The sequence below is a fragment of the Oryza brachyantha genome, chromosome 7, assembly GCF_000231095.2.
Source record: "Oryza brachyantha chromosome 7, ObraRS2, whole genome shotgun sequence".
Lineage (NCBI taxonomy): Eukaryota > Viridiplantae > Streptophyta > Magnoliopsida > Poales > Poaceae > Oryza > Oryza brachyantha.
In genome coordinates, this window is record NC_023169.2 from 13119681 (window position 1) to 13138588 (window position 18908).

Consider the following 18908-nt stretch of genomic DNA (forward strand, 5'->3'; position numbering starts at 1 on the left):
TTGATACAACGCCAGGGTGGGATGAGTCTTGTTCTTTGACTCGGTCCATTGATACGAGATCATGAGCAAGTGTCAAAATCATGCTTCCTAAAGCTAACAAAATATATAATCACCGGACTCCGCGCATGGGTTCACTCATCACGAATACCTGCCATGAGTCATAATGAAAAGAAACAAAACCAAAAAACATGTTAAAGTGAGATAAACAAAATGTATAATCGCCGGACTCCGCGCATGGGTTCTCTTGTCACGAATACCTGCCATGAGTCGTAATGAAAAGAAACAACACCAAAAATCAAATTAAAATAACATAATAAAATATATCACCGCCGTACTCCGTGCATGGGTTCTATCGTCACAAATACATGCCATGAGTCGTAATGAAAAGAAACAAAAATCAAGGTAAAATAACATAATAAAATATTTCATCGACGTACTCCGTGCATGGGTTCCCTCATCACGAATACCTGCCATGAATCATAATTAAAAGAAAGAATACCAAAAATCATGTCAAAATAAGCTAACAGATTATATCATCGCCGCACTTCGCGCATGGGTTCACTTGCTATGAATACCTGCCTTGAGTTGTGAAAGAGTATTCATAAATTGATCACGTCATTCTATAATAGGAATGGGGTGATAGATAAAATTAATTAACTAAAACATTTCCCCTTTATGATAATTAAAGCTATATGCATAGCATAAATAACTATACTTCGACATCTGTATGTTTCACATCCACCTATTTCGAGGGTTGGATTGGCAACCGCGCATGCCGTAGTAAAAATAAAAGTGAGATATTATGAATTCATAGCAATGTCGCGGTATTTGACTATCGGAATAGGCGAAAATCCATCTCGCTTACGCGCCACGATGTCGTGGCATGTTGTTAATTAATACATGTGCTAAATAACTGTTCCAATTCTATGATATGCTCCATATGGTGTGTCTTGGTTATATCGCCACCAAAATAAGTCTGCGCGTATAACTTAAAGAAAAAATATATATTAAACCGACCATGCCATTTACAGGTGCTGCCGGCGCGGACCTTACAAATAAAAGTACTACCATACGCATGCATGCTTGGCTCAACAAACATTAGGAGCTCTAGGATAAATTTCACTTTTTAGCTTTATAGCATCCATGTAAGCTTTATTTATTTATGTTAGAATTCTTAATTAGGGGTTTTCTCCTCGGAGATGTAATTAACAAGATTTTTATGTAAATGTATGAATTCTGGAAGTAATGAATTCACATTTCTGATTTTTATTTATTTTTTCTCGCATTTTTAAATTAAATTAAGTTGTCTCAAACGATTGGCGGAAAATAGATCCCACCGTAGGACCGTTCTGATTTTCCCGCCATCACACTACCATCCATCGCTACTTTTTTTTATAAGAGTATAAATTATATGTTTCCAGCATATTCTCTTTGTTTAAAATATTTCGTAGAACTAAAGCTAACGCAAAGATATAAAAGAAAGTTAAAACCATCTTCTCATTTGGATTGCATTGTGTGTACATGCACACAATATAGTTGGGTGTTTTGATAATAAAAAATTTACAATAACTAACTCATTTGTGGCATGCCATCTAAATTTTCATGAAAATTATGCAAAAATCAATAACATAGAAGTTGTCACTCCACAAGCATGCTATGTTAAATTCAACCTATACATCGCACAGAAAAACATGGACGTGGATCCACTCAATGAGCATGATACGAATACATGGATTTGAGGCTAGGGCGCACTTTGGTTTAAGAAGCATTTCCATGCATAATCTGCCCGTCAAATTTCTTTGTTGTTTTTTCATCATTGCAACTAGCATTTGTTAAGAGAGCTGGCTTCATCCACCCCTATCTTGACCACTCTCATGAGTAGCTCCCAATTAGCAAATGCGCTCATATATTACGGTGAAGCCCACACGAAGATGTACATGTGCGGTACGCTTGCTCCTCCGCGCACAATATCTCGAAACTCTGCTTCTGGGTTTGCGTTCTCCGCATACCCCTAATTAATTAATGGACTCGATCCATCCTCCTAACATCTATGCTTCGATGTATATCAAGCTTGGCTTAGTTGTTGACTTCAATTCTGCCTCTAGCTACCTATCCTGATCTCCCGCTCTTCACTTGGGTTGCGTTATTTTTTTAAAGATTATTTCTCTATTTGTTAGGCATGCTTCACGAACTATTGAACAAAGTATTTTTTTAAAACAATTTTTATATAGAAGTTTATCATCTCATCTTTATACAATATATTTCAATTTTATAGTAGTTAATTTCATAATATATACTATTAAATACCTATCTAAAATTATATAAATATTTCATCATTCATTAAAAAAACATAGCCTTACGCCCACTTTAATCTGTCTTCGTCACTTGCATCGTCCATCCTCACCTTCTTCCTGCGTATGCAGCGCCTTGACCCTCGTCAGGACAAGACGTCGACAGCGGAGAATGGAAAACCCACGGCCGGCCGATGGTGCAACTTGTTGCTGATGGTGGTCTATGCAGCTTCTTTTGTCTGTGGAAACCGGTTAGTGAAGCACTGCCTAATTATATCATATTCTCCTATTAACAAATACCATTTCCTTCCATCTCTTTCGCTGCGTGCCTGCATGGTGTTAGCAAACCGAACACATCCCATCAATATCCAGGTCTATTCTGTACATAGTTAACATATACCATTACTTTCATTTATACGGACTATTTACATTATTATACATTGATGAAAATTTATGGAGTGGCTGAAAAGAAAATAATTCGTTTTTTTTCCTTTGAAGTGTGAATGATTTAACAGGTTAGATAATACTTATGGCCTAACATTTAGTTTAGGCGACACACCGATGGATAATAAGATGTATGGATGGCTTAGTTCAATTTAATTAATTTAAGGAAAAATTGTAAGGATGGCATTATAATTTTATAAAATTAAAAATATATCATCCTGACCCTCATGTTATTGACTCATGCGGGCTCTATATGTCATTGAGATACGAATGACATGTCCTTATTTAAAGATACGTCAGCTCAGCCTTGTTATGGTACTCATACGGTAGGATATGCGTCCTTGTCGGGTGAGTATATACATGCTATGTACTATGTTTCAAAAGAAACAATTTGATTTTGATTTTTACTACTTCCAAATTTCAAAATAGTATAAAAAAGACATGTGGTCTCTAAATTAGTACTGGTTTTATGAATTACTAATTTTACGTTTCAAAATAAGGAAGCACTGAGTTTGTACCTGATGCATCACTGTACTATCCATCTTAGTTTCATGATTCTTCAAATTCAAAATTAATAATTAGCAAATCATGAACAACATGAACTCGTATTAGAGTTGTAGGTGCTGCCATTTTGATTTATTTTTTGATAAAATAATTTCGAGGTTAACAACAAGTTGTATTAGATATGGAGCCTCAGTTTTTGTTTCCTTTAATTTCACACGTCCATATGGAATTGATAAATATATGATGTTCAACTCACCTTGTATTATCAATTGTTTATCTTATTAGTTTAATTTGAAAATTAATAACCAGCAAGTAGACATGTCCTAATCTTAATTGTTACTGTATAAATACGGTCTACATGGATAGCCAGATTTAATCACTATTTTCTCATTTTTTTAGATAGAAAGTTTCTTAAAAAAAATGTAGCTTCTTCTTTTAAGGTATGTTGTTATAAAAAATATCACGATTATACGATACACACAACACCACAAGCACACGTCCGTGAATGATGCCTAATACAAGCCCAACCATGCTCAGTGACACATCTCGAATTTCATTAAATTTCTGTTGATAAAAAATATTGATCATATAAGTATCACGACAACTATTTTTATTTAAATAATATATTCTTATACTACAATACATTATTGGCCAAAATGACATCTCGAAGACCATATCCAAATATAAATTGAGTTATATTTTTGGAATGGAGGTAACACGTCGTTAAAATTTGAGCTCACCAAGATAGGACCATATTTCTTTGCTATTTGTCCTGGAAACATGATTCTTTTATCATAGCAGCCATCAAGAAGTGTATGCGACCTTTGTCTTTTCACTCATGCTTATTTTCTTAAGCCAAAATTTAAATTTTTAACTTTAAATTTGGAGTTTATTTTGAATTTTTCATCCTAGTTTATTTTTGAACATTGGCTTTTACATGGTTAAGAATACATATATAAAATTTCTGTCGTTTGGTTTTTCCCCAAAAAAAAACCAAACAATCACCCTTATATAATCGAAACAATAAGTTCTATAGATATAGTAGGTCATCCTTTGGCTTTAACAAAAAAAACGAAACAACATATTTACAAACACAAAATAATTTATGAATATATTTTTACGTACGTGTTCTTAACCATCTAAAATAAACTACAATAAAAATGATGAAATCAACTATAAAAACTAAGGTTGAAAATTCATTTTTTTTACTTATAAAGATATGTATAAGCGAAAAGATGATGGTGATATTGTATTCCCAATCCATTATTCCGTGAATATTTTCATTACTGCGCTCAAAACGGCCCTTGTATCTACTGAATATTGTGTGTGTTTGATCGTGGCAAAATTGCATATCATGCATATACTGAAGCGGCAATTTTTCGAGCGCCCGGTAGGCACTTGTAACTATTTTTTCTGCTACACTAACCAATTAAAATTCCAACTCGATCGCATGCATTAGCACGATGAAAGGCGTGTGGCTACTTGTTGATTTCATAACATAATAACCACTTGCATCTATATACTTTCCATGGCCATACGCACGCGAGTCTGGTAGCCGCCGCATCGTGGAAGCCCAACCAACCAACCAAATTACGTGGGTGACTCGCGTGTCCACCTCCATGCATTTCGGCATGGTGTACTGGTGATCAAGAGTAGGCGTTCCAAAGTACATGTTCCCTGATGCACCGCAGGACCAAGGATAGACAGCGCATTTCTAACTGAATTAGGGCTGCATTCTGCTAATGGGCATAAGTTTAACTTATGCCCTGGCACAAAAAACATAGTAGTAAATTAGTATATAATTAAATTAATTATTAAAAAATATAAAATAGATTAATATGATTTGTTAAAATTTTCCTATAGAAATTTTTGCAAAAAATACACCATTTAGCAGTTCGGGAAGCGTGCGCGCGGAAAACAAGTGAGGTAAGCTTAACTTAGCATGCCCTCCCAAAAGCGGCCTAGGTCATGTCAACTACTAAATACTATTGTTTAATAATTAGACTATTATATTGCCTTTGTTCTAAAAGAGAGTTCATTTCTAGCTTCTTTTGGTTGGTCCATAAAGATTTTATTTTTAGGGCTTATTCAGAACGCTGCATCGAAAAAACATAGGATAGAAAAATCATAAGACCAGGAAAGGAATTCACATGGAAAACATATGAACAAAAAACGTAGGAAACAGGAAGGAAGAATCATTTGGATGGACATGGAAACAGACATAGGAAATATACAGTAATATCTTATTAATCATTTGAATATGTATGCAAATAAATGATATTGGCATTATGTTGCCTATCCTTAGGGCAGTCTCGATGGAAGAAACTGACACGGTTGTCATAGTATAAGAAGTCATCTATAGAAACCATTTTTTTACGGTGAAGGTGTCTTCGAGTAATAATTGTTTTCTCCTCTCTCCTAACTTTATATTCTTTCATCAATAGTAAGTGTGACACATGCTTCCTAAAAACTATTGGTTTTTCTCCAATGATGAATTCATGGTTTCTTGCTGCATTGCGTGAAGAAAAAACTTGGTTTTTTCATGGGAAAACTATTTCTAAGTTTTTTCCTTTCTTTCTTTATTAATTATATTGACATGTCATTATTTCGCTTATGTAGCAATCCATACAATGAGATAGAAATAATTGTTAATATACCATTGGACTGCGCTTATCCCCTTGTTGTTGGATCTTCTGTAGTCTTGTTTGATAAGCTATTTCTAATTGATTGATTGCCGCAGGCATGTGCAAAGGAACTGAAAAAACTAGCTTGAAGTGGATGGAATTTCCATGTGTTTTCCCGTGGATCCAATCATGAGGGAAATTTTCCTTCGCTTTTCCCATAGGCGGCTAGTGCGATCCGAATAATAGGAAAAGGAATAATTCCTTTGAACAGAATTCCTCCAAAAATCCAATAAAAATCATGTAACCCGAATAGGTCCTTAATAATTTTTGTATTAATATTTGGTAAAGTAAAGAATACACGTACTTGCATTTGAAAAATAGAGACATATACATTAAAGTCTGAAAAAAAAAGGCATTCTATTCTTTGTAGTTTGTCTAAATCTATAAGGTAGACTAAAAATAAAGTTTCTTTGGAACTGATGTAATTTTTGTTTTGGTTCCGGCACCGTGATCATAACATATGGCTATGTTGAGGAAAACCCTGAAATTAGACACAGAGTTGTTTCTGAATTTCAAAGTATATCAACTTAAGAGCAACTATTACCCGTGATGTAAGCATGCTCTAGGGATTGAAGAGGAGAGAGAAACATAAAAAATGTGAGTCTAGCTACCGTGCATGCTTCATAGAAATATTGTGCAAAAATTACTGGAAGTATATATTGTCATGAACTTTATTTGGTGAATTTTTGAGACTTTATTCATATGTAGTTTTTTATGTGAAAATTTAGACAATGTCTCAGTTTATATATTATACATCTAAGGGTAAAATGATCTTTACATATGGTCTAACGGTGTCATTTTAACGGAGTACTAATAGCAATCACATTTCTTGGACAAGTTATTTCGTTTGATGTCATTTCTTAGAAGCTGTAGTCATCGATGGCTTTTTGGAAACATTATGTTTGTCAGTGGTATTTATTGGATTTTTTCTTATACAAAATACAGTAAAAGGGCAGGATCTCATACCATGTATTGAGCTCGATGGACATACATACGTATACCCTATCACTATTAACATCTTTGAAGATTGTGTCAGTATATTTTGAGATTAGTGAAGTTATCATGGTGTCCTTGCTGGCAACAATTACGTCACCTACTACTAAAATAGTCGTAAATACAAGTATCCATGTTAAAACTATGATTTGAACCTAGGGTGGTAAGCCTAGTTAGCTAAGCTATGGTTATAGGAAGAAATAATATCGTACAAGTACCCTTGTTAAGACTAGGACTTGAATCTAGGGTGATAGGTATCACTACAAGAAGCCTATTTAGCCAAGCCACGGTTATAGGAAGAAGAAATATGAGGCAAAACCTTATGTTTATTTTTGTCTAAAATTTCTTTAAAATAGCCAATATCATGATAATTTTAAATAATTTCTAGGGCTAAATGCTTTGCTCCAAAGGTTTTAGAAAATTTTCCCACAAGATTCAAATCCCATGAAAGTTCATAGTTTTTTCCTTTGTTTCAAAACAACGTAGTAAGGTAAAGCATATGAACGAAGTGGGCAGATTTATGGTAACATCATTTATATAGGAGAAATTTTAGGATACTTGAGATAATCTATAGGTACCGAATTTTACATAAAAAATATTGATATCTTGAAATATACGGTGAGTAAAGAAATATTATGATACTTGAGAGTATCAGCAGGTGCCAATTAAGAGTTAAGATTAGGCATGTTTAAACATCGGGCCAAAAAACACAGGCCCAAGGCCAACAGATAAGAGAAAAACAAAGTCTAAGCCCAGCCCAACCCTAGGGCTTTATTGGGGTTTTTCAGGGTTGCGGGCTTCAGTAACTAAGCCTGGGCACACTAAGGTGCACGGTTGGGCCAGGCTGGACTAGGCCGACGTTGAACAAGCTTAATGGAGATACAAGCTGGCCCATTACTATGGGGCGAGCATTGGAGGCCAGTGAATGGCTCGCGATGCAGGATCCGAATTTTTTTTTATCTTTTAAACCTTTTTAAGAAATAATTTTATTACTAAATCTCCGGAAAAAATATTTTCAAATCTGAACCTTTTGGTCATGTCACCAACATTAACGTGACAAGACAACGCTGCCACGTAGCCTAATCGACGTGCCTTGGCGTGGCAGTCTTTCCAGGCCATTGTCGGTTGGTGTGGTAAGTCGTTTGGCTACATCAATGTTGATGGCGTGGCCAAAAGGTTCATGCGGTGAAAATATTATTCCCGGAGGACTAGTAATAAAATTATTTCTTAAATAGGTTTAAAAAATTAAAAAATTTCAAGGGAAAGCATGAACGGAATTTTTTTATTTCGGTTATTTATATCCTCAAGTAGCTATAAAAAACTACGGAATCAAAAAAATATTCAAGGAACCAACGACTAGTCAATTTTTTGTTCAGAGGTCAGAAATAAGGGTGTACTCCCCATACAGTATTACTTCATCCATTTTTGCATATCTATCACGGTTTATTTACACTGTAAGTTTTTCACAATACAATGATTGGATTGTGGCTATATGATTAATGACTTATACAGAATAAAATATGATATGACAAGTGAGTAAATGAAAAAGAGAAAAATCATATCGTAGATTATTAGACCGAGTACACAGCATCTGAGGTATAACTAAATGAGTAGCATTAAATTCAAATATAAACCAGTAGTGTTTATGTTGAAATAGTAGTGTACTATTGTCTACTAGCTTTTTCGTAATGGCGAGGATATGAAATTTTCTATTGTGATTGCCCTTATAACTTTGACTACTTATTACTCATAAACAATTTGACTACTAATTATCATGATAAATGAGAGTTTTATGTTTATACTTCCTCCAGTTTTTTATTTTTTATTTGATATTGTTGACTTATCTATATGTGTTTTACCATTTATCTTATTTAAGATATTTGTGCATATATGCAAACTTATAAGTCATGCTTAAAAAACCTACTAAATAAAGTACAGTAAAATAATTAATGATTATGTAAATTTTTGAATAAGATGAATAGTCAAATATAGATGCAATAGTCAATGTGTCAAATAGAAAAAATCGAAGGTAGTATTTAATAAGCCATACAGTTTGGTAATAATGTATTTAATAAGCCATATACTTTGATAATATTGTGTCATTTCTAGTATTTTTATTTTAAGGAAAAAGGATGGTTAAAATTTGAAAATAATAGTATTTAATGTCAGTTATTTAAAAACGGATCAAACGCTACCCCTGAATATTTTTTTCGTTGTTGTTTATGCTTATAAGCCAAAATTTGATTTTTTTTCTGTAAATTTAGAGTTGACTTTGTGTTTTTCATCATATTTTCTTTTTCTACCATGTATTTTAGATAGCTATAAACATATATAGAAAAGTTTTATTCATAAATTATTTTTCGTTTACAAATATGTCTAAAAAAGTTCGGAGAAAAAAAACCAAAAATAAAACCCCTACATTAATTTCAAAGAGGGGAAAACCCAGCAGCATGGCTGTTAGTCAGTCATCACTCATCAGTCAACCGGAGTATATTCAACGAAGGGAGACCGGCAAACACCGACCTTAGGGTGTACGAGTGCATTTGCATTGCCGTGCATTTCATTGCACCAGATGTTCGATGTATACTCTCTCGAACGAGTAACTGTGCACCTTGATTATTTTCAACAGGAGTGAACGATACATTTAGTTATAATTCCAAACCAGGAATACATCGCCATAATCATTTTTATCTGCCCAATAATATGGACTTATTCTTCAATCCCATCCTCGTTGCCGACCTGCTGGTTTGCTAGCTTACGGCCGGTATTCTGTAGAAACTCTTCAAACATCAAACGTTGTTTGGTGGGAGTACGCAGTTTCCGATCTCTGTAAACATGATTAGAACAAACATTTGTGAGAACCATTTACTTATGTACTCTCCATTGGAATGAAAGTGTACTACCGTTAATCCAGAGAAAATGTAAAATATTTGTGGTACGAGATGTATTCATAGAATGTAATGCAAAATAAGCGTAAACTCACTTGGTTGCTGGTAGACAATAGAAGCAGCACCATTAAAGTTACATGAGCCACTGGCCCTGCCTGCGGTCTGGTAGTAGTCGTTGAAAGCGTAGGTCGCGTGCGCTACCTTGGTGTTGGGGTCAAAGCACCGCGCACCCTGCTGGATGGCGCTACAATCCGCGCAGGTGCCGCATGCATAGTCTAGCGCACTCTGTAGACGTGCATCCCCGACCTCCGGCTTCGTAACGCACCAGCTCGGGTTTGGGTCGCAAATGCCTAGATGCATTTCGGTAAACAAGTAGTGAATACATAAAAAAATTAATGCGGAAAACGACTATACTCTAAACACTTAAAAAGGGATGGAGCAAAAACTTACTTGACGAAGGCTTGTAGACAATGGAAGCAGCACCGTTGAAGTTGCACGTACCACTGGCCTGGTTCTTGCGCTGGTAGTAGTTGTTGAACGCGTAAGATGCATGTGCGATCAAGGTGTTTGGTGCATAGCACACTTTGCCCTGTTGGATTGCACTGCAGTCCGCACCATTACCGCACGCCCAGTCCAACGCAGCTTGCAACCGATCATTCCCAACAGCAGGATTCGCCACGCACCAGGTCGCCTTCGGGGGACAACCATGACCACCACTATCTCCACCGTGAAAGTCAACATGATAAACCTCGGTTCCATCTGGATAGAACAGACCGAAGTTGCGTTCTACAGAGGCGCCACCCTTTTTGTTCTCATTGAAAAGAGCAAAGATGTATACGGAGACATCTGGCATACCGGAGGCTCCGAATAACGCTCGCTTGATCATACCATTATTGAACGCTTGGGCGTTGGCTTTTGTAGCCACGTCCTCTACTGCATTAGTGAGCTTGGCCAGTCTAGGTAGCTGACCACCGGAGGGATGCCCACATTCGTAACATTTGACGTCAACCCTTTGTTTCCGACGACCCCCTCGCACGGCCATGGTAGCCCTCACGCTATCACCAAAAACCTGGTTTATAGCGTAGTAAACAGCGTCCAACTGGGCATCGAATAGACTATAGTACGTGATGCCAGTCCGCGTATCGACCACGCCAGCCGCGTTAGGGCCAAATGTAGCATAGTCAAGGGAGATTTTGCCAATGTTGTTAGCGTAGGCAATGTATGGATAGAAATTAACCGCAAGGTGCGAGCCGGTCTGCTGCAAGAAGTCGATCATGGGCCTCATCACCGACTGTGCGATGTTGTCTTGGAACACGGCTAAAGATGGTGGGAACGACCCCTTGACCGAATCGAAACTGATCGGTGTTGACACCTTTATAGCGTCGGCGAGGCCCAGCCTCGCCAGCGCCGCCTGCACGTTCCTCATGGCCGGCAGTAGCCGCGAGGTCAGGTCAGGTGCTTGCTGGAACACCTCGTTCCCCACGGCCACACCGTTGATCTGTGTGGCCGGGTAGTACGGCACGATGTTGCTGTTCACCCAGTTGAGTGCGCTGGCCTCGTCCTGGCCGGCGCCGGATGCCAGGTCTCTGTTGGACAGCGCCACCATCACATTGATGTTCTGGTTGGCGAACGCTCTGAGCACGCTCGGGTTGGCATCGTAGATCCTCACCATGGTGATGCCATTCGCCTTGAGAAGGTTCACCACGGCCGACGGGTCCATCAGGTCGCTCCCGTCCCTCCCGTAGCACACGCCCACCTCTCCCGCATCTGCCGTAAAAATGCAAAGCAAACACACACACCCCACGTACGTCGTCACTGGCGCCGCTGATGCAGAGCGAGCTACGCAAACGCGAAGGAGGGGCTTTGTATGTGCGTTTACCTGCAGCACGGGAGACGAAGAGCAGCGGCAACGCGGCGGCAAGGAGGAGGAGGCGAGCGAGAGCGAGCGCCATGCCTGCGCCTGCGCGCTCTAGCTTGTGCCACTGCGAGCCGTGTGGCGAGATCGAGTGGCGGAGCATGCAGACGATCGGTCGGGGTAGATTGTGACGAGTGTTAATTGGACGACGAGCGCGGCGGGAATTTATAGCGAGCAAACGGCAAGGATGATGGACAACTAGTGGATGTTAATTGGAAAAAAATTTGGTGGATACCGGCTGCAAACATTAGCACGTGCAACCCCGATTTGAATCCCGATTTAGATGCGTGACACGTGGATGAGAGTGAGATCCGATGTTCAGGTGCTCAGCTCCAGACTTCTAGAGGCTGGGTGAGAATACTCGCCTCGGCTCGGCTTGCTCGCGTAGGCTACAACGAGCAGAAGCTTGAGCGGGACGACGGGTGTATACATACATATATGCCTTATATATAGGTAAACCTTATACATATAAACTTTATATAATTTGTCTGAATAGGTGTACTCTCACCGGTAAGTAGGTATGGAAAAAAATTTGATGGAAAAAAGTAGGTATAAAGTATATATATATATATATATATATATATATATATATATATATATATATATATATATATATATATATATATATACTCCCTCCGTTTCTAAATATTTAACGTCGTTGACATTTTATACACGTTTGATTATTCGTCATATTCAAAAATTACATAATGATTAATTATTTATATATCATTTTATTTACTGTTAATATATTTTTATGCATATATATAGCTTTACATATTTTTTAAAAAATAAAACAAACGGTCAAATATGTGTCAAAAAGTTAACGGTGTCAAATATTTAGGGACGGATGAAGTATGTATATATGTATGTATACATATCCTTATACGTATCTCATGCGGCGGAGGCGCGTGCCTGCCTGCGCATTAGATCGGCCCGTCGCCCTGCTCGATGACCATGCTTCTGTTTGCCGTAGCCAACGCAAGAGAGCCGAGCCAAGTAATCTCTCCCTTCCTCTCGAAGTCTGGAGCCGATCGACTTAACGTGGCATCTCACTCTCATCCACGTGTCGCACATCCAAATCAAGGTTGTACGGGCCAATGTTTGCGGCCGGTATCCACCAAATTTTTTTCCTGTTAATTTGTGCATGCGTCGTGCTAGTTCCTGGTGTAGCCTGTTTAATTTGCAACTGGGCCAGGCAGGCGAGGACGGCGAAGATGGGGAAATTCTTTGGCACGGCACGACTAGTGATCAGTCGATCGACCAGCAACGAGATATGATGACAATGACATAACCACACAGCACCACTAGCACGACTGATGAATTGTCATTTTCCTCTCTGGATGGATGGATGAATGTACGTACGTGCCGAACGGGGTTTGTGTTGGGCAGTTGGGCTTAGCGAGTGCATGTATCCAGTACTAGTGTTTTTTTTTCATTTTTTATAACTGATATCTCTTAAACAAGATATTATTTTTTAAATTTGTTTAAGCGATCATAATATGTAACAAAACAAGGCCATAATTAAATATATTTCAAAGCGTTTTTTTTTTGTTTAGGTACGCGCACTGTCTGTGAGAGAGGCCTTTCTGACAGAGTATGCGATGTACTGATGTCAAATTGTGGCCTTAGCCGACAGACTACATGTTGCTGAATTATTTGTAGTCCAAGTAAATACTAAAATTACTTTACTTAATCATGATATTATTTTACCAACAAAATTAATTTCACGTCGTATAATAAGTAACTCTAAGAAAATGAAAGTAGCACTGCCAGAGCAGGAAATAACTATTCAAGGTATTACTTAACGACGCTAATAGAGAAATTAAAAAATAACAAAATTAAACAAGTTGGTGGATATCGTAAAAATAAAGACAAAAAAACCAGGAAGTAGAGGGATGGGCATTGAATTGAAAATTTTACGGTGCAATTTGTTTTGTTTTGTTCCTTATTATATGACGTGAAAGTATGTTTTCCCATGATTTGGCATAGATTTATGGCGAGTAGATTTTTTTTTCATGATTCTAGATATAACATAAACCTTCATCCCAAAAAGATTTTCATCTTTTGCTCATGTTGTTTGTCCCAGCCTCATTATTTCACTGAAATTAAGCAGGAGAAAAATGATTAATTAACCATTAAAAATAATTTATGAGTGCATGTTCTTATGGAATTAAAAACAAATTAAGTCTAAACAATAAACTATAATGAAATAACCCTAAAGTCAACTCCTAATTAAGTTTTAGAAAACAAATTTTGGTTGATGCAGAAACATAAGTGAAAATTTTGATCAATTACTGCATTAAAGTTTGAAAAAGTAAAAGACAAATAAATGCTTTGTGATTTGAAAATGTTGTGGATAAATGCATTGGGGTTCGTAAAACTGAAAGGCATTTTAGTATCTATAGCTTTCTATAGGTTAAAATGAATAATTTTATTTTTCACTATGCTTACGTTGATAAATTAAAATTTAAATTTTAATAGTGAGTTAATTTTATGATCTTTTTATAGTAGTTTACTTTTTAGACTTTGCATTTAGATGAACTCACGAGAACGCGCAGTCACGCGGGGGTAATCGATACATGATATGTTTTTGTATTTGTTGAAACGGCGGCTTAAAACTAATTAGTGCACGTGTAGTCACATTGGTGAAACGACGTGGGCCATTGACAGCTCAAAATGCTACTATGGGGTTTCCACGATTCACCGATTCACGCTCGCATTTATCCGTACTACATTTAGATATCTAGCTGTTAGGGCATATTTAAAAGTAGAACCTTGACTTTTAACTGATTTAAATCAGCAACAAGAATCTATCTTATAATGATACGTACAAAGATAGAGTTAGATATGATTTCTTCAATAATATAATAAAATATTTGTTATTACGCTAGTTTTCTTTTTATCAACCCTCATATAAGAAAGTTTTCCTTTAATCCCGTTGTCATGCACGATCACGGTTATTCTCTCTCCCTCCATCTCTTTCCTCTGCGTCATCAAATTTGCTTACGTGGCGATTAAGAGAACCAGTTAATAAACACTGTTATACATGTCCTTAATACGTTTAGCGCAAAATTTGAGGGGTGTGACCACATTTAGATATTAATTTCAGAAAAAAAGATATGTTGCATTAATATTTAACGGACACTGGACAGCAATTAATTTGATTCTGTTTATCGAGTTTCCCTTCAAATCCCATTGATATTTCTTGAATCCTGCCAAAATGTATGACGTATATATTTAATAACATGTTACGTATTATCTCATAATTATGACATATATTTAATGTGAAATTCAGTTCACATTTTTGCAAAAATTCAATACTGATATGCTTGTATGCACATCTTACATTACGCGATAGAAAAAATATAGTTACCCCTTATATTTTAAATTGGAGTGACTAGTTCATATTTCATATGCATACGTGGGTAAATTCTAGCATCTATATAATTAACTCATCTCTGACATGCCATCTAAATGTTAAAAAAATTATGCAAAAATTAATAACATAGAATCTAATGTCAGTTGTCACTCCACAAGCATGTAATATGAAATTTAACCTACATATTGCACAACAAAAACACAACCGCTATATAAACGTGGGTCCACTCAACATGCATGATATGAATACATCTATTTGAGGCTAGTGCACACTTTGATGTAGATTTGGCTAACCTATATGCTTCGATGTATATCTGGCTTGGCTTAACTGTCGACTTCAACTCTGCCTCTAGCTATCTATCCTGATCTCCACTCTCCACGTGGGTTGCATTATTTTCTAAAAGATTATTTCTTGATGTTTACGCATGCTTCACGAACTATTCAATAAAGTATTTTAAATATTTTTACATAGAAGTTTATTGTCATCTTTATACAATATATTTTAATTTTATAATAATTAATTTATAATAATACTATTAATAGCTATCTGAAATCGGATAAATATTTCATCACTCGTTGAAAAAACATAGCCTTATACGCACTTTAATCTGTCTTCGTCACTTGCATCGTCCATCCTTACCTTCTTCCTGCGTATGCAGGCGCCCCTCGTCGGGACAAGACGACGCCAGCAGAGAATGGAAAACCCACGGCCGGCCAACGGAGCAACTTGTTGCTGCTGGTGGTCTATGCAGTTTGTTTTGTGTGTGGAAACTGGTTAGTGAGCCACTGCCTAAACCATATTCTCCTATTAACTTATACCATTTGTTCCATCTCTCTCGGTGTATGGCTGCATGGTGTTAATTAGCGAACCGAACATCTCATAAATTCCCGAGTCTGTTCTGTAGATCGTTAACATATACCATTAATTTCATTCACGTGGACTATTTACATTATACATTGTTGTATACGTGAAAATTTATGGAGTACCATGAAAGAAAATAATTTGATTATTTTCTTTGAAGTGTGTATGGTTTAACGGGTTAGATTACTTATGATGAATATTTAGTTATAGGCGACATACCGATTGATAATAAGATGTACATGGTGACTTAGTGAATTTTAAGATATGTCAGGTCAGCCTTGTTATGGTGCTCATGAGGTAGGATATGCGTCTTAATGGAAGTGAGTATATATGTGTCATGAACGTTTAAGTTTGTACTGTGTTTTAAAAGAAACAATTTGATTTTGATTTTTAGTACTTCCAAGTTTTATAAATAGTAAACAAAGGAATTAATATGGACTCCAAATTAATGCTGGTTTTAGTAGTTTTAAGATTCAAAATACATAAGCACTGATAGGATCATCTTTTGGTTTGTTGGTGGAAAAAGTCAAATCACATATTTACAAATAAAACTTTTTTATGCATGTTCATAGCAATCCAAAAGTCAAAGCTGAAAAATAAACTGACAGAAAAACCTCAAAATCAACTTCATATTTAACATTGAAAATTCAAATTTTGGCTTGCAAACATAAGCAAAATCCAAAACACGGGGGTGTGAGTTTGTACCCGATGCCTCAATTTAGTATCTGTCTTAGTTTAATGATTCTTGAAATTCAATATTAATGATTAGAAAGTCATGACCAACATGCAGTCGTATTAAAGTTGTAGATGGTGTCATTACGATTTATTTTTTGATAAAATAATTTCGAAGTTAACAACAAGTTGTATTAGATATGGAGTCTCATTTTTTTTTTGTTTTTCCTTTAAATTTCACAAATCCATTTGAAATTGATAAATATGTGATGCTGTAATGATCAATTGTTTATCTTATTAATTTAATTTCATATTAAATAACAGCAAGTAAACCTGTTCTAATCTTAATTGTTATTGTATAAATACGGTATACATAGATAGCCAGAGTTAATCACTATTTTCTCATTTAGATAGAGATTTTCTTACAAAAATAATGTGGCTTCTTCTTTTAATGTATGTTGTTATAAAAAAAATCACGATTATACGATAAACTCATACACACAACAACACAAGCACGCGTCCGCGAATAATGCCTGATACAAGCCCAGCCTTGGTCAGTGACACATTTCGAATTTCACTAAATTTGTGTTGATAAACTACACCTGTTCCAAAAGACGGCTATATTTAAAATAAGGCTAAGTGAAACATTTTAACTTTGATTATTAATACCAAAAAATTTTTAAAAAATAATCTAAATTGAGTTATATTTTTGGAACGGTGGTAGCATGTTGTTATAATTTAATCTCAGCGAGATAGGACCATATTTATTTGCTATTGGTCCTGGAAACATGATTTTTTTTTCTAGAGTAGCCATCCAGTACGTGTACACAGCTTCATCTTTTCGCTCATACTCATGTTTATAAGCTAAAATTTAAATTTTTACGTAAAATTTAGAGATTATTTTGGGATTTTTTAATAGTAGTTTATTTTTCAGTCTTGGCTTCTAGATTGTTAAGAATACATATATAAAATTTGTATTTAGAAATTATTTTTCATATTGTTTGGCTTTTTATCTAAAAAAGCCATCATAGATATATATATAGATCTATTATCTAAATGGCTGTAGATATAGAAGGTCATTGTTTGGCTTTTATAAGGAAAACCATAACAACATTTTTACAAATAAAAGTAATCTATAAATAAAACTTGTAGATATGTGTTTTTAGCTATCTAATGGCAAAACTAAAAAAACTACAATAAAAAACCATAAAATTAACTTCAAATTTAAGATTGAAAATTCAAACTTTGAGTTATAAACATATGCATAAGCGAAAATATTATGCTGATATTGTATTTCCAATCCATTATTCTGTGAATGTTTTCATTACTGCGCAAAATTGTTTTTAATACTGGCAAAATTGCATATCATCATGCATAGAGTGAATTGAAGCGGCAATTTTTCGAGCGCCTGGTAGGCCCTTGTAATTTTTTTTCCGCTGCACTAACCAATTAAAATTCCAACTCGATCGATCGCATCCATTAGCACGATGAAAAAGGCGCGGCTACTTGTTGATCTGATAACATAACAACCACTTGCATCTATATATTTTCCATGGCCATATATACGCACGCGCGTCTGGTAGCCGCCACATCGTGGAAGCCCAACCAACCAACCAAATTGCGTGGGTGACTCGCGTGTCCACCTCCATGCATTTCGGCATATTGTACTTGTGTAGGTGTTCCTATGGATTTGTTCCATGATGCACAGGACCGTTGATAGACGTCGCATTTCTAAGATGAATTAGGTCATATCAACTACTATGTTTAATAATTAGACTATTTATTGCCTTTGTCCTAAAAGAGAGTCCACTCCTAGCTTTTCTTTTGGTTGGCCCATATAGATTTTATTTTTAGTAATTTTTGTATTAAGATTTAGTGAAGTAAGGAATACATGTACTGGCATTTGAAAAATAGAGACATATGCATTAAAGTTCGAAAAAAAATAGAAGGCATTAAAGTTCCATGATGCTTCACTATGATTTGTTATTTTTTGTAAATAACAGTTGTTATACTATTGACCATATCGTAAGCAAAAAAGGTATCGATGATTTGCCGCGTTGGCATTGTCCATTTGCATGCTTCTTTTGTTGTATGGCAGTCTTATTCAGGGAAAATATCTCGTAGTGCATGAGAGTTTACACTCTTAATTCTACGCCTATCAACCGCTGCTAAAAAATCCTTAATAATAGAGATGTCTCATAGGTGTTAGTTTAAAACTGATACCTCTGTTGTATTTTTTACCTTGACTTGATTTTTCATATTGACCCAAGTCCATGA

The 18908-nt window shown here is 36.0% G+C and overlaps 1 protein-coding gene across 1 annotated transcript; it reads right to left on the reverse strand.

Annotated features, from left to right (window-relative positions):
- Window positions 1-9365: 9365 nt before the first annotated feature.
- Window positions 9366-11839, reverse strand: LOC102714843 (glucan endo-1,3-beta-glucosidase 12-like). The gene is made up of 4 exons (XM_006657735.2): window positions 11684-11839; window positions 10255-11571; window positions 9900-10154; window positions 9366-9743 (listed from the first exon to the last, which is right to left on the reverse strand). Exons 1-4 carry the CDS (start codon window positions 11820-11822, stop codon window positions 9706-9708), a joined length of 1749 nt encoding a protein of 582 aa, XP_006657798.2. The 5' UTR covers window positions 11823-11839; the 3' UTR covers window positions 9366-9705.
- Between the last annotated feature and the right edge of the window lie 7069 nt (window positions 11840-18908).